The sequence below is a fragment of the Canis aureus genome, chromosome 10, assembly GCF_053574225.1.
Source record: "Canis aureus isolate CA01 chromosome 10, VMU_Caureus_v.1.0, whole genome shotgun sequence".
NCBI classification, from domain to species: Eukaryota; Metazoa; Chordata; class Mammalia; order Carnivora; family Canidae; genus Canis; species Canis aureus.
In genome coordinates this window covers 36,190,657-36,207,093 of record NC_135620.1, presented here as the reverse complement: position 1 = coordinate 36,207,093, position 16,437 = coordinate 36,190,657, and the positions used below count along the sequence as shown (strand labels likewise).

General features: G+C 36.3%; 1 protein-coding gene across 12 annotated transcripts in view; it reads left to right on the top strand.

Annotated features, from left to right (window-relative positions):
* NFIB (nuclear factor I B) overlaps window positions 1-16,437 on the top strand; it is a 444,693-nt gene that overhangs the window by 369,386 nt on the left and 58,870 nt on the right. For all 12 annotated transcript variants that reach the window (XM_077911987.1, XM_077911994.1, XM_077911986.1 and 9 more), the window contains exons 4-6: window positions 3,644-3,712; window positions 9,243-9,363; window positions 12,646-12,764. In XM_077911987.1, coding sequence (XP_077768113.1) covers window positions 3,644-3,712; window positions 9,243-9,363; window positions 12,646-12,764 — 309 coding nt within the window. The remainder of the gene's footprint in view (window positions 1-3,643; window positions 3,713-9,242; window positions 9,364-12,645; window positions 12,765-16,437) is intronic.

Sequence of the window (16,437 nt, the reverse complement as noted above, 5' to 3'; positions counted from 1 at the left end):
TTTGCTTCTTGGCTTAAGCTGTTGTGTAATATTGCTCTGTAACCATTAAGCAGCTGCTCTGCCTCAGAGATGCTCATATTTCCTTTGGTAGACGAAGGGAATTTACTATATGAATGTCTCCAAATTGCTTTAAAATCGTTGGCCTTTGTATCAGCTATTTAGATTCACAGTGGTCTAAGTAACACATGAAAACCATGTTTCTGGAAGGCCCCAGCAGCCTGGAGGTTACAGATGGGGTTGTGTTAATAGTAATAACCTGCATTTTGCTGAGTCTCATCTTCTGCACTATTGCAGGGCTCCTGACACTGCATGATTCTCCCTGGTTACTTTGTCAGAGTCCTTATGCACGGTTTCTTATGGACGTTCTTGTATGCTGCTAGCTGTCCAAGTGCTCTGTCATCCCCTATTTCTTTGCCCTCCTCATCTTGGATATTGCCTGTTCATTGTAAGGCTGCACTGTGTGCAGAGGTGAATGGAGGAGGCAGCCAGCTGCCTCAGGTGCTTCTGCCAGCTACCCAGTTGCCTGATTCCGCCCCAGGCCCTACTCCTATAAGGGCATGTGGGTAGGCTTTACTGCTCATTCTAGGGAGCCCTCCTTTCAGTGAAGTCTCACTATGCTCCATGAAGGACTGGAACCCAGTTGGACCTACGGGGGTTGCATTTTGTCTAGGGGTGCCAGAGCAGTTCTAACATAGTTCCAGTCCCTTTCATAGTTTCAGCAAAATAACTCTATCAGGTTTCCTTGTAGATTCAGATTCCTCAAACTTGAATTGGAGAAACACCCTGCTACATACTGAATTGCCTTCCCTTTGCCTTTGTGTGACTGCCTGTCTTCCTGCTAGTAGAATTAGCCTGGGGGGGTGGGGGGAGGAGGGGTAGGGCTCCTCCCTCCCATGTGATTTGGGCCCTGAGATCCACACACAATTCTGTCTTCTTGCGTATGGAGCCCCAACTACTCACTGGTGTGATAAGGAAATGAACTTCAGATGGTATCTACATATTGAAATGTTATTATGTATGACCCATGATTCAATTTATTTAAATATATTGAAATGTTCACTAGTCACTCATTTATCAATTTATTTTACAAATATTTTTGAACTCTGACTCTTTAAACACTTCTAGTTTCTTGGTAGTTACTTAGTGCTAACTGCCTAAAGTTTTACACTAGTCCGAAACAAAGTCAAATATAATCTGACTCTAATCATCATTCTTTCCCATTCTACCCAAAGCCTAAATAAACCCCTCAGTGGATGAGTTCTAGGGAATAACAAGAGTCAGTATAGTTATCCTTAAACCTTAAGCCATCTATACCTACATTGTTATATAATTACTAAAATGCTTATTTATGACCCTGTTCTAAAAGGTTAAAATTTATAACATTTTGTTCAGTAAGCATTTATTTAGTAGCTACTGTATATACAGGCGCTGAGTTAGTTAAGGGAGATTCAGAGATTAACAAAACACAGTCACTCTCCCAAATAAAGGAGCTGATAATCCAATAAGAAACACAAAACTTGAAAACAGATACCTTGGACACTTGAAATGTGTAAAGTGATGTAAACTAAGTACAAAGTAGCTGCTCTAAATTCAGAAGAAAGAGATTATTCTGGCTGGCACAGGGATTGGGAGAGGAGGGTGGAGGAACAGGTTAATGAGTGGATGATGGCCGAGTTGGACATTACAGGATGAGAACAGGGCACACAGAGAGCCATCTGATGAGAGGGAGGGAACTGCATGAGAAAGATGGGAGGGCGAGCATTAACAGGGTACATTTGGTGAGGACAAATAGTCTTGTCTGATTGGTTAAGTATATGAGCTGCCATCAAGATAAATAAGGTCTTTGTATTTCATGTATTTGCCAAATATAAAATTTTACATTTACTGTATCTGGAATGAACTATAATTTGTTATACTTAACAAAGATGTGTATTGCTTTTGTTGTTGATTTATATGATGATAACCTACCATGATTCAGAAAATTAAAAGTATCTCTTCCCCCCCAACCACACAAAGGGAGTCTTTGTCTTTTTTTGTCTTCTTGGCTTTAAGCAGCTTGTACAGTGTAGGCTACCTAAAAGTTTCTCAGTAATCACTGAGATGAATTCAACGTGGTGAAAAATTAAGTTGCTTGAGAAGTAGGAGTTTCTTAAAACAAATACAGGTATATCACATGTATACCAGCTTTTATTCTGGTAAAATTTCTAAATAAAGATTTACGAGTAATTTGAGAGTGTCTGGAATCCAGTGTGTGCCTTTCAGTGTGTGGGGTGATTTTTGACCCAACTGGCCAGTCCTAACTTATTGGGGACATTTAATCAGTGCCCACTGTGGATTTCATATTTTTATCTCACTTATCATTCATAATAATTTTATTATCTCTGGTTTTTAAATGAGGAATCTGAGACACCCAAGAGTCTAATAACATGACCAGGATTCACACTGATCAAGTGATTGGGAGTCAAATGCCAGCTCCTTGACTTAAGAGCTCTCAGTTGCTAAGCCACCTGTGACTCATATTCTTGCCCCAAATCAAATCCCTTGGTCAGCCCTAAAACTTACTGTAAAATCTGCTCCAGTTGCCAGTTCTCTGATTCTAGAGCTTGTTTTCCTGGAAACATGAATTCTGGGGGTTCTCAGGCTTTTCTTACTCTCTTCCTGGGAAGCAGAGAGTAACCATACCCCTCCTGATATTGTGTCCCTCTGTATACCTCCTTCGTAGCAGTGAGAAGCTGGGGACGTGACTGGTGTTTGTGGGAGTCCTCATCTCTGATCCTGGACACAGCTTGACCAGATGCCAAACAGCACTGAACTTACTCAGGCTCCAAAACCCATGGTGGGCCACAGTCACTGGGGACCCTGTACTTGGATGTCACACAAGGGTCATGTGGAATTCCTGGAGGCCTGGATTTATCACCAGTTACTAGAAAAAGTATGCAGTTCTTGAAATGAAGGGAGTCCAAGAAGTAGTAGTAGCAAGAATAAGCAGGCAGTGAAATCAGGCGAAGTATATCAAAGGTGTATGGAAATAGGTCGATGCAAAGTATTTGCTGTAGGTACAAGTTCTGCTTTTGTGTGATTCATGACCCTGGAACAAGGGGGGTGGGGAGTGCTGGTAACAGCAGCTTGCTTTTCTTTAATCAGGGAAGGATTTGTGAGAGAACAGTGGTTTCAAGAGATCTTTGAAGTAATTCCAACAAGGTTCTAATTGTGGTTGTGGTTTTCCTTTTTCTTTCTTTCTTTTTTTCTTTCTTTCTTTCTTTTTTTTTTTTTTTAAATGAGTAGACTTTAGTCTACCAGGTGCTACCGAGCTGAGTGCATTCAGTAAGAACCCCTGAATCTTAATTCTCTGTGCATGGGCTGTGGCAAATAAAACCATACCAGTTTCCCTGTACATTTCGAAAGCGGAGAAGAAATTTTCCTAGGAAATGATTTGGCACTTAAACTTCTTACTTTTGTTTAAACAGACCCCGGATTGCATTCAAAGAGTTTTGCTTTTACTCGTGTTTGTTATAAGCAGACTTGGTTTTTGTTCTAACCTTTGGTTTAAAAACACTTGAACAAATCCTAGCGTTTAATCATTTATTTGCTTCCTGCTTGTGCTGATCTGGATATTTATTTTCCTCTGGATATTTATTTTCAGGTTACCTGGAGGATAGTTTTGTAAAATCTGGAGTCTTCAATGTATCTGAACTCGTGAGGGTATCCAGAAGTAAGTAAATCGTTTTGTTATTATTTAATCATACAGTATGATTTAACATATTTTATATTTTGAACCCTCAATACAGTATTAAGAATAACGACTTACTAGGAAAATTTGAGTTTTAAAATCTCCATCTTTTTGATGAAATCATAAGTGAGTATATTTTGTTGGATTTCCTTAAATGCTTGCATTTAGATCATCAAACTTTTGTAGTACAAAAGTAATTTGGGGGTTCTGATTGCTGTGTTATTGGTATTCATTTAATTCGCTGTTCTCTCTGTGACCATAGATGGTCATTTATATCAAAGGAAGTGTGATTAATTAAATGTACTCCATGTTGTTATGATAACCCACATAAGTTTCCTGTAGATAAGTGCTTTTTCATTTTACTAACGTTTTGGTGGGGGCTTGGAGATGTACAGGATATACACACTAACATGCAGAGTGTAGAGGGATGCAGAAATTAACTTTGCAGATTGTAGTTTGGATATAGATAGCAAGCTATTGTGAGCCAAAACAATGCCCAATTGTTTTTAACTGGCCACCTCACCTGAGACACCATTCTTGACAGGCCGGATGAGATTTTTCTCAGGTTAAGTTCACCTGGCCAGCTACCTATAAGCAAGGGAGTAGTTTACTAACTCAAGTCTTTTATGTATTACTAGTGTATACAAATATACCTGAGATGTAGCTCTCGAGGCATTGATGATGTTAAAGGAGGTGACTCATTTCTTCTTGTTCTCTTTGATTTAGCTTATTTCTGTAACCTTGAAGGCTGTATTTTTACCCGATATTTTGTTAGAGAGCATCACCATTTGGAATGACGTTACTCAGATGATGTAGTGGTACTCTGTCCTCGTTTATCTTGTGTTTTTCATTTGGGTCAAGTTCAGAGATCTTGAACAAGAATTATGATGATCCCAAAAGAATAAAGCAAGTTACTGGGGATAAGTTTAGATAGTGTGTTAGAGTTGTGGTCAGTGAAATAATCCCCCATCCTAGCTGGTGACTGTGTCTTTCGAACTATACTTTTCTTAAATAGTTCCTCTTTCTAGGGTGGCCAGTGCAAATAGCATGTATCTCAGGGAGTTGTATACTTGAACATTTAAGACCTTTAGTAACTTAATCCTTTGACATATTCTGCAGTAGGTAAATGGATGCCCCAAAGACTTCTGTCATGGATCTGTTTACTTAGGGCAGCACAGGTAACCAAAACCTAATATAATATCCTATATCCCAGCAACTCCAGGATTCATGTTTGTGGAACAGAAGGATTCTGATGGTCTACTCCACTGACCAAGGCAATGTCTTACTTGTTTTTCCCGATCAATAATGTGGTATGGAAGGCCTCTGACATTTGAAAGTTTTCTGTGTTTATTTTTAATTTGGAAAGGAACGTGCCCGATCCCTCATTACCACTTTCTGGCATCATGTAAGGAAGGGAGAATTTGAAAGTGGGGGTGGTTGTGTGTGTGTGTCAGGGATGTTTTCCCTATACTGTTCTGCTATAGTTATGAGACATTATTAACATTATTTGTTTAAAGTTGTCTTTTCCTAAGTTTCGTGATATATTTCCTTCTTCTTATGAGAAGGACTGAAGTCATCTATTAGAAAGTATTATCCATTCCTCATTATAGGTAACATCGTGTTAGACACTATAGAAGGGTAGCTACATAGAACATTTAAAAGCCCAGAGTGGGGCAGCCCTGGTGGTTCAGCAGTTTAGCGCCTGCCTTCAGCCCAGGGTGTGATCCTGGAGACCCCGGATCGAGTCCCACGTCAGGCTCCCTGCATGGAGCCTGCTTCTCCCTCTGCCTGTATCTCTGCCTCTCTCTCTCTCTATCTCTATCTTTCTGTCTCTCATGGATAAATAAATAAAATCTTTAAAAATAAATAAAAGCCCAGAGTGATATTTTGAAAAATCTGAATGTAAACATAAAGACTTAAATGCCTTTTTAGAACAGTTCAAAAATGAGGTAAATTTAATATACTGATTTTTTTTTAAAGCTTACACTGTCATCTCTTAGAGGTTTTTAAGTTACCTGTTACAAGACACATTACTGATCTATAATTAGGATATTGATTATCTATATTCATTCATTCATTTATTCAGCAAACATTTATTTTCTACTCTGTATGTAAATAGGTGTCGCTGAAATGCTTGAGAAGTTATTCTCCTAAGTGTTCTAATATATCCACATCGTAATCTTATTTATACAGATGAACTTGGTTGTTTATGAAATATGGGTTTGCTAAGTAAGCAGAAACTTCAGCACAATCCCGATGCTGTATATCACAAATTCTGACTTCTTGAGGGTTTACAGTATGTTAATGGTTTCTGGCCTCCAGGGTTTGACTAGTATGACCCACTAATGTGTCTGTTGACTTTAGCTAATGAAGCTCCTCAGTTTTAGGATAGTGATCTTTCTGTTGAATGATATTATCTCCATCTTAAAAGTTGATTTAGGATCTGCTTTTGGAGTGACAAGAACAATGAGAGAGATTAAGAGTTGGCCTCTAACCCTTAGAATCTGAAGTTCTTTGGAGCTTCATTTCTAAGAGGATATTGGCAGCCTTTTAAACATGATTTGCAACCTTCAGAATTCTTGCAGCTCTCTGGGAGAGGTGATAACGCTGATCTTTGGATTTGATGTAAGTTCTTCCAGAGACTTTTAAGCAGGAGCATCAGCCTGGGACTTGCCAGGCTCACAGACTCTCTTTGTTATTAAATACATTTGGTGAGTGCTGCTCTCCAATTTGACCATGTTTATTATTAATCTACTCTTCTTCATGTATTCTCCCATTTAATGTCAGAATGCACACTAAATTTTTGCAATGCTCCTGTATAAACCTGTGGCTAAATTATTTTTATTACTGTCTTGCTAGTCGGTAACAATCCTTCTGCAACAAAATCTAGAAAAACAAAATTTCCAAAGATTTTTTAAGTTATTATTATACTATAAATTTCATCTAGTATGTTTATGGCAAAGCAATCTGTGTTGACTATTAAGCCATATGTATGAAATACAAACTGCAGATCTTTGCTTAAATGTTGCATGGCTTAGTAAATTGCAAATACTTTATGTAAGCTATAACTTGTAAGTTTCCTGTTAGTAATTCAGTTCTTTGAATTGTATCCATTACTGTTGTAGGAGACTGGATGGATTACTGACTTTCAGGGAGTCCCTCAAATGCCTCCCTGCTTTCCACATACCCTGCTTTCCAATGTCACATAGAACATGGTTCTAATAATAAACTTTAAAGTATGTGGTTACTGTGGGATTTCTTACCTTGCTTTTTTTTTTAACCTCCCGTGTACCTTAAGCCATAATAAACAGTTACAGTTTAGCTGCCCAAAGAATTCAAGCCATTTGGGATAGTTACATCGAATACAAGTATTCTCTGTGTCACATGAAGTTAAAGTGCATTATATAAAAAGAATAGTTTAGCAGCAGGCATAAACTCCAGAAGTTTGGAGCTGAGACTAACCTTATATATATTGATTTAATTTTTAATAGAGAAGAAGGATATTCATCGTATGTTCTTTGATTACTTATCTGCAGTGACACATGTGCTTCTTAATCATACTTTCTTAAAAATATTTTTAAGTAAATCTTGGCCAACCTGATATTGAAATACAATTCAGCTGACGGCAAACACATGTAGTGAACACATTAAAATTCTGGGTAAGAAAAACTCCCTGAAAATCTGCAGTCTTTTCAGAATCATGTATTCAGTTTGAAGCAGTTGGGAGAGAGGAAGAATAAGTAACTTTATGTTCTTAAAGTGAATCACAAGGGCTGTAGAGTTTTGTTGCCACAACCCCAGGACACACTTTCTCTTATTAGAGCTTTTGAAGGCCTGACCAAAAAAAAAAAAAAAAAAAGGTGGGGGGGAAGAATTCTTCAGCACTGTCTTTGACACCAACCTGCCTGGTGTTACCTTGCATACTATCTCTGCCTATGACTGCTCTTGTACTAACCTCTGTTGAGAATGACCTCCCCTTGAGACCCTTCTCATTCTCTAGTGCACAGTATGGCTTCTCCACAGAGTTCTTGGATCATTCAAGCTTGCATTGGATTCTTCTTCCATGAAATTCCATAGTATTTATTGGTGATTTCATTCATTTGGGCAGTTTCATTTTAATCTGCATTATGCTGGTACTTCTATTTTTTCACTAGTGGTTTATTTACCCAGCTTGTTGCCCAATCTATTTTGTTAAGGACAGGAACTATCTTTTTTTTTTTTTTTTTTTTTTTTTAGGACAGGAACTATCTTAGACTATTTTGTATCCCTTGCAGCACCTGCCAGTAATAGACAGGAACAACAACTTGTTGAATGAACAGACTTTCAACAAATAGGTTCATTTATAACTCTTCATGTGATATGAGCTTGTTTTGAACTGTTCACTCTATGCTAACCACTCTAGGCTGCCAGGGAAGAGATACCGGGAAGAACTCCAGGAAAGAAGGAAATTCACCGTTTGTTGAATACCTGTTATGTGCTTGGCATGATGCTGGGCTTTTATCACTCCTTACCTCATTTCATCCTTAAAATAATCATAGGTGGTAGGTGACTAGTATTCTCATTTTATAGCTTGGGAAGCTAAGGCACATAACTCAGAAGTGGCAGAGGGGGTTCAAACTAAATGGCTACTTTCCAAGACTCTACCATTCTAATACAGCATGCTGTCTCACAGATCTATTCAAGATGTCTAGAAATGAATTTTTAAAATTTGAACAAATGTAACCCATTATACAAAACCAGTACTTATATACAGAAATCTCAGTTCAAAATATATCAGCAAACCCAAAAAGGTTTCTTGATTTACAAAATAATGCTTTAAGGTATATTTATTTTTATTTATTTTTAATAATTTATTTTTAATTTTTTGTGAGTACATATAAATGAGTTTTACAAAGTTGGGCATACAGACTTTAAAAAAAACAGACCTAACTATTGAATAAAGCCACACTTAACTATTCATATATAAACACGAGTATGTATTTTTGGGAAAAAACCTTGGCTCTTATTTCACATTTGCCAATTTTACTTGTGCACCTGCCCTACTATAAGAATTCATTAGATCAAATAATTATTCATATGATTTCTAGTGCAGTCTAACATTAATGTTAATATTGTAATCTGATTATTTAACAGTGATATGGTTTTTGAGAACCATCTAAATACAAAGCACCTTAGTGCTAAGCAGTAGGAAATATGTTTCCTCTGATGCATCTATAGACTAGTGTGGTGACAGATGTAATGGCAAATAATACAAAGGAGGGAGTGAAGAAGGTTGGAGAGTAGGAATTGGGGAAGTGGCCACCATGATTATAGTCTGAGTGCCTCAAGTTTCTAGACTCGGACACTGGTGTTGTGAGGAAGTTCTTCAAGTCGTATCCTGGTGGACTGTTGATATTAGAGTCTCAGAGTAAAGAGAGTTTGTTGGAAGGCGTGGAAAGTATTAGCTTATTACATTCAAATAGAGATAAGTGTAAAAATCATTCCTGATATTTCTTTCTGTTTTATTCCCCAGCACCCATAACCCAGGGAACTGGAGTCAACTTTCCAATTGGAGAAATCCCGAGCCAACCATACTATCATGACATGAACTCGGGGGTCAATCTTCAGAGGTCACTGTCTTCTCCACCAAGCAGGTAACTGAAAGAGGAGCTGTACTTGTTCTCAGTCTATAGGCAGATAAGTAGATAGGTAGACAGGCAGATAGGTAGGTAGTTTAAGAGATCGGGGAAACAAAGCCAAGAATGAAGACTTTTTGCTGATTCTAAATAAATTTTTAATCTTACCTGGTTACATTTGTTTTGATATTTGAAAATTAAGTGTAATTGTTCAAAGCAGTAAAAAAAATATCTTTTGGGTGGGACAAGGGAACTATAGTCCCTTCATGTAAAATATATGACTTATTTTATTTGCTCCTATAAAATATTATAATTCTGCAAGTTTACTAAATCTTGGTGACTTTAAAAATGATGTTATCATGGCAGAGAGCCCTGATCTATGACTGATCCATCCTGGTAACTTTTCTCTAATATCACATCCAATCTGGGTATAATGAAACCATGAAAAATAAAATGTGTCATCTGCTTAACCTTAGAAGTAAAAGCCTTATTCTTTTATTTTTTATTTTTTATTTATTTATGATAGTCACAGAGAGAGAGAGAGAGAGAGGGAGGGAGGCAGAGACACAGGCAGAGGGAGAAGCAGGCTCCATGCACTGGGAGCCTGACGTGGGATCTGATCCCGGGTCTCCAGGATCACACCCTAGGCCAAAGGCAGGCGCTAAACTGCTGCGCCACCCAGGGATCCCTAAAAGCCTTATTCTAGGCCACACTTGGCAAATGTCTTCAGAGAATTGGTATTTTTAAAAATAATTTAGTTGATTTTATCAGTTACCAATGAAAATATTACCTGCTCTGAGATTTGGTTTGACCAGCCTTTGTCGGGAAGAGCTCTACAGTGAGGTTACTTTACTTTTTAGTTCTCTGTTGACATTCTCACTTTTCTCTCTTGACCTTCTGATTGTAACTTTGAGGCCCACAGAAGTTTAAAAAGAGGTTTCCTATTTAAATGAGGGATAAATAGATTGGAAAGTTGTTATGCATAGGATTTAGTGATGATGCGTTCCACTGCTCTAGAATGCTAGAAAAGGACTGAGTTACTGAGAAGCAAGATGACTAAATATTATAGCTTTATTGTTTTTTTTGAGTTGGATCTTCTATATAAATGAACATCCATCTCATTTTCAGAACATTACATATACCCATGATCAAATGTAAGAGTGTACATGAATTCCAGAGCAAAACATTTTGCTGTATAATACCCATTTTTTCAGACTAAAAGAATATCTGGGTAATCATTTTCCTATGCTGTTATCAATAATGAAAGTAAATTGCATTTGAATTATGGGGCTATGCACATTTGTATATTAACTAAGTTTAATTTTATATCATTTATGGTCAAACTGCATTTTCATATAGTTAGGTTACATAGCAAGGAATTTGGTTTATTGTCACTCAGATTGTGACATATTTGGGTCTTAAAAATACTTTCGTTTTTCTAAATTTGAGATGTGAACAGTACGTTTTTATTTGGTCCAGTGGGTCAGTATGTTGTCAACACAGATCTTTCTTCATGGTCATCTGGTTTCAGATACTATGCCATTCAAAATGAGAAAGATTTCAAAAACATTTCTCTATTATTTCCTTATGAAAGTCTTTTCTCTCTCACTTTAAGTCTTTTGTACATATTTACTACTGATTCACAGCTGTGAGAGAATTAGATTAAAGGAGAGTTTTAAACACTGTATATTCTAACTTTGGATACCATAGGAATAAATTAAAGAACTATTATTTACTCCCACTGTGGTTTTACATGGTCTAAAATTGCTATCATCTATATCATGTTAATACTCTGGGAGTTGTGAGTCAAATATTAACCACAGGTACATCTGTGAATATGTACACATGCTTCTAGGATTTGGAAACAGTGCAGTAAAAAGAGCACAGTTTTGGAAGTCCAAGTCCTTACTTTGTGGCAGACTGCTTCCACTAGCATGCCCTAGGAAATTCACTGAATTTTTCCAAATTTGTCTCCCCATTTGTAAAAAAAGGGAGGACTGATTTATATATATATCGGACTTATGAAGTCAGTTCCAACTCTGAAATCCTGTGACATTATGTTTATTATCACTGCATAAAATTAATTCAGAGAGTATCTTTTTTGGTTTTTACCTGTAGAGATATACATAAGATTTTTTTCTATAAGATTTTTTTAAAATAAAAAATCCATTTTCATAGTCAGACTTGACTGTTTAATATTAGTGGAAATACATGATAGCAGAATATCATGCAAGATGGCCTGTGCCATGACATAGCTGTTAATTTTTATTTATTTATTTTTGAGAGTCGGCTGTGCTGAGGGTTGGGGAGGGAAAGAGAGAATCTTAAGTAGGCTCCACACCCAGCATAGAGCCAAATGCAGGGCTCAATCCCATGACCCTAAGATCATCACCTGAGCCAAAATCAAGAGTTGGATGGACCTTAACCAACTGAGCCACCAAGGAGTCCCTAAAATGTGTCATTTTAAAAGTATACTGTTTGGTTTGAATTTGGCAATGACCCATTTTTTATGGTTGATCTTGAAAATAAAAGATCATTAACCTAATTTTTTTGAAAAAATATAAAGGGGATATATGAAATAATTTATAATCAATAAAGTACTACAAAATTTTTATATTATTAATTATATGGTTATTACCTATAATTACTATTTAATAAGTATCTTCTAATTTGCCAGCCATTAACTAAGAGCTTTACATTTAATCCTCTCAACCACTCCTCTTTGAACTGGTTTTATTATTTCCATTTTACAAATGATTAAACTGAGTTTAGAAAGGTTAAGTAGCTTACTATTAAGAAGTAGTGAGTGGCCTAGTCAAGATTTGATACTAGACTGGTTCTACTCCAAAGCTCACGTTCTACTGCCTTATCTTTGAATTAATGTGAAAGAATTACATTGTTATGGGAAACGCAATGCTAATGAATATTATTAGCATTGATAATAATGATAAGAGTCAGGTACAGTCTAAATAATTTTAAAGTTAGTACACATATCAAGAATTCACTATTTACAATAGAAATTTTTTGGAAGCACCTTTTAAAAGGTAAATATAATAAACACCATATCTGTTAGGGAGGTACAGGTATGATATGGTGAAATAAACAATATTATACAATAAGAAGTGTTTGCTACTCGAATTGAAGTCTTGAATAATCTCCATTATTTCAGAAATGATTCTGAGATGCTACTACCTGTGTTATGGAAATTTTCATACTAAGAATCTTCTCAAATGATACACTTTCATCTGCTACAGCCTACTTAGACATCCCATTAACGTAACTGTTGTCATATTTTAACAGCAAAAGACCCAAAACTATATCCATAGATGAAAATATGGAACCAAGTCCTACAGGAGACTTCTACCCATCTCCGAATTCACCAGCTGCTGGCAGTCGAACATGGCATGAAAGAGATCAAGGTAAGCCATAAGGTGATTCCTCTGGGGACAAGTAGGATATCAGTTTATTAGGTTTCAGTTAGCCAGAATTTCATAATTGAGTCAATATGGATTATATCATCTTCATAAAATGATTGCAGTAAAATTATTTTTAAGATAATGTACTAGTTACATGTCACCAAAGTTATAAAAATCCCCTATTTTCCACGTTGGACTTTTTCCCTCAGACAGAATGAATGATCTTTTAGAATCCCCAATTATATGTGTGACTGGTTTTGATTTGCCTGCATTTGTTGGTTGGATTGAGCAAAAACCCCAAGTTCTGATCCAGTTAGATATTTGCTACTCTGTATCGGCTATTTCAGGGAGGAGCCACACTTCCAGAAGGTTTCAGGTGCCTGTTACTGAATGTACCCATTTAAAGGAAGTCATAATTCCTCTTGGAAATAGGTACAGCATAAACAGTAAATATAACTGTAATGTAAGAAACTTTGTGTCTGAGTCAATCTAGTTGTTCCTTCTGGAGGAGACTATAACCCAGTTGTGGGGCAGCTTTGGGGGAAAATATGACTTCATAGGTATTATTTGGCTCTCTAAATTCAGACTTAGCCCTTTTTCTTTTTTAAAGTTTATTGGGTTAAATCTATTTCACCATATATCCTCATGCCTTTTTGCCACAATTGGCAGAAGACTGTTAAGCATGGAAACTAAAAAAAAAAAAAAAAAAAAAAAAGAACTAGCTGCAGTGTCTAATTGGGATGTATGTGTGCATATGTGATTTATATCAGCAGCATATAAAATAACTGAAAATTATCTTTAAATCAAATTTTACATTTAGCTAAAATATAAAAGAAAAATCTCTTTATCAGTGGTTTTTAGCCTGTGATTTCAGTTTATGTATCTGAGGCTGGGGAGCTGTATACTAGATTATCTCAGGAGGCAAATAACTCGGAAGCATAGAAGTTAAAGCCAAAATCAGTTCCTTATTCAGGACTTATTTGCGGCTCCATAGTTTTATGCAGAGTGCCATAGGATTTAAAGAATAGTGAAGGGGGCACCTGGGTTGTTCAGTCGGTTAAGCAGCTGACTCTTGATCTCAGCTCAGGTCTTGATCTCAGGGTTGTGAGTTGAAGCCCTGTGTTGGGCTCCATGCTACATGTGGTGCCTACTTAAAAAAACTATTCCACTGGAAAAACATATAGTGAAAAATCTTCATGGAGGAATTGGACTTTGAGTCAGGTGGATCTCCTTTAGCATGTTGAGATTTTTAACTGGTAAAGAAGGGAGCAGATTTGCCAGAGAGAAAAACCATGGCCAAACACTGTGTAAGAGGAAGTTTAGAATGGCCATATCGTACTGTGCGGCTGGACACTGTACGTATAAGGAAGTAAAGAGAGGTCATGGGTCATGTTACAGAAGGATCTGAAAATCAGCTGGAGAGTTTTGGCTCTGAGATGACCTCCCCTTGCCCCTTCCAAGTCTTCTGCAGATAGTAGACAAAATCTGTAAAACATCAGACCATTATATTACTCCCCTACTTAAATCTCTCAGTAACTTGCCACTCCTCTTAGGAGAAAAAATCAGAATCCCCTCATATGTTCCTTGCTACTGCTTCTTGCACCTTAGCTTACTCCTTTGTTAATATTTGGGAAGGCAAAATCCAAGACCTTCCTCTAAGCCACGCCCTCTAGAATTCTCTTCTTCTGACTCGTCATCTCGCAAATTTGGGGCATCTTTCAAATCCCAGCCTAAATTGAGGAATTTCAATCTAAGTTTGGTCTTCTATTTTTCTTTCCTGACACCTAGCATTGTTCCTTCATGGTTCTCTTAATAGATAGTTACATACTTGTTTGTGAGATTCATTGTCTAAATCTGTCTGTACTGTGAGGCCAGGGACCTTATCTTTTTTGGCTATGTTATGTAACCAGCACCTGGGTGCATAGTAGGGGCACAAAAGATATTTGTTGGACAAATGAAACATTGATAGGCAGAACATCAGTCTCATTAGTGAAGGCAAGAAATAATAGGCAGGAGCTTTCACAAGACTTGCAGAAGTAAGAATAAAAACAAAACTCTCAACCCTTTATATTTTATTGCTTGTTTAACTGGCATTGTCAGTTTGTTTTAAACAAAGCCTTATTTGCCTCTTCAGAAAATTATTCTGGAAAAGATTCTAATGGTAATAATAATAACATTGTGAATGTGTGGGGATGGGTGTGTTGTTCAGAAGTGTAGGTGTTCTTTATTATAGAGAGTGTCACTTTGTAAGAATTGATTCCTCTTCCAGCCTATTGAATAAAGCCAATCTCAAATCATATTATAAAACATTTTTGAAAAGTAGAAGGGAAACTGTCATTCTTTCGCTTTGTTAAATCATTGTATTGTCTTGGTGATTTTCTTTTGTCAAGATGACTAGAATTACTAGAGAAGTCTGTAAGGGCATATTTTATTAAGCATAAGGAAGAATGATCTGTTCTCAAGTATGCTTAAAAAAAACTCTGTCACTTTAATTCTGAAGACCCTGAAGACTTTGTAATATGCACAATAAGCCATTGTGGGAAGAAGTCTTGAACTACAATAAAAAAAATGAGGGCAGCACAGTACTATCTTTATAAATTTGCTAAGCCAGATGCAGTCCTTTTGTTCTTAGAAAATTGCTTTTTTTAAATTTTAAAAAAATAAAATGCCCCATGGTTGTTCTTGTCCATCTTTAAATGTTCTCCAGACACACCTCCCTGTCCTGAAGATGCTATTCTAAGGGACATATTGAGTACCACTCGATATTTGTAATGGCTTTAGTACATGTCTTATGCTTGTTTCTCCCACAAAGCCCTGCACTAATTGGTAATCAATAACTACTTATTGGTTGATTAAAATATGCTTGTGTTTATAATTGGCAGAAATGTTTGAAATTTACCATTAATTATTTCCTGGGTATGCTGTTAGTGTTAACTTTGCATTAAAATCTTCTCTTCCCATAGCCCTTAGCAATATTGATTTTTGAAATAGAAGAATCAAAGAGAACAAAATTATGGACAATATGTGACATTCTACTTTCCCTTATAATTTGAAACACCAATCTAAATCATTGAGAGTTTTTCCAAGTATGCCAAAAAAAAAAAGAATGTAAGATAGCCAAATTAGTGTACTCACATTATTTTAAAAAGATATTAGGCAAATTTTTAATGTAAAATCTAGGTTCATATAGTGACAAATATTTATGTACCTTTTAATAATTTAATGGAAAAAGTATTTTTATTTTAGGGTAAAATAAACATAAACATAATTAGTTATATTTATATGTTTGAGGGTTTGATTTTTTTTCACAACACAGAAAAGTTACAATGTCCCAGTCATAAAAGAATTACAATTTTTAATTCTGCAGAATAGAAACACGAACATTTTAAGACTGAGCATTATGTAATAGCATTAAGCATTTGGTATGAATCTATATAATTTGCCTACATTTCTCTTGATGTATAGTGAAGGAAATCAAATTTACCAGCATCTACATTATGTAATACTCATATTTTCATTTGTGTTGTTTTACACATCATAAATGGAAGAAAACTGGCCACTAACAAAGGGCTACACAGCCACTATTATATTCCTTTCCTAGATTCTAGAATATTTTTTCCTCCTTAATCTTTTCTAGGAATTTCCCAGTTGTGACTTTTTCTACTTCTGTTGAAAA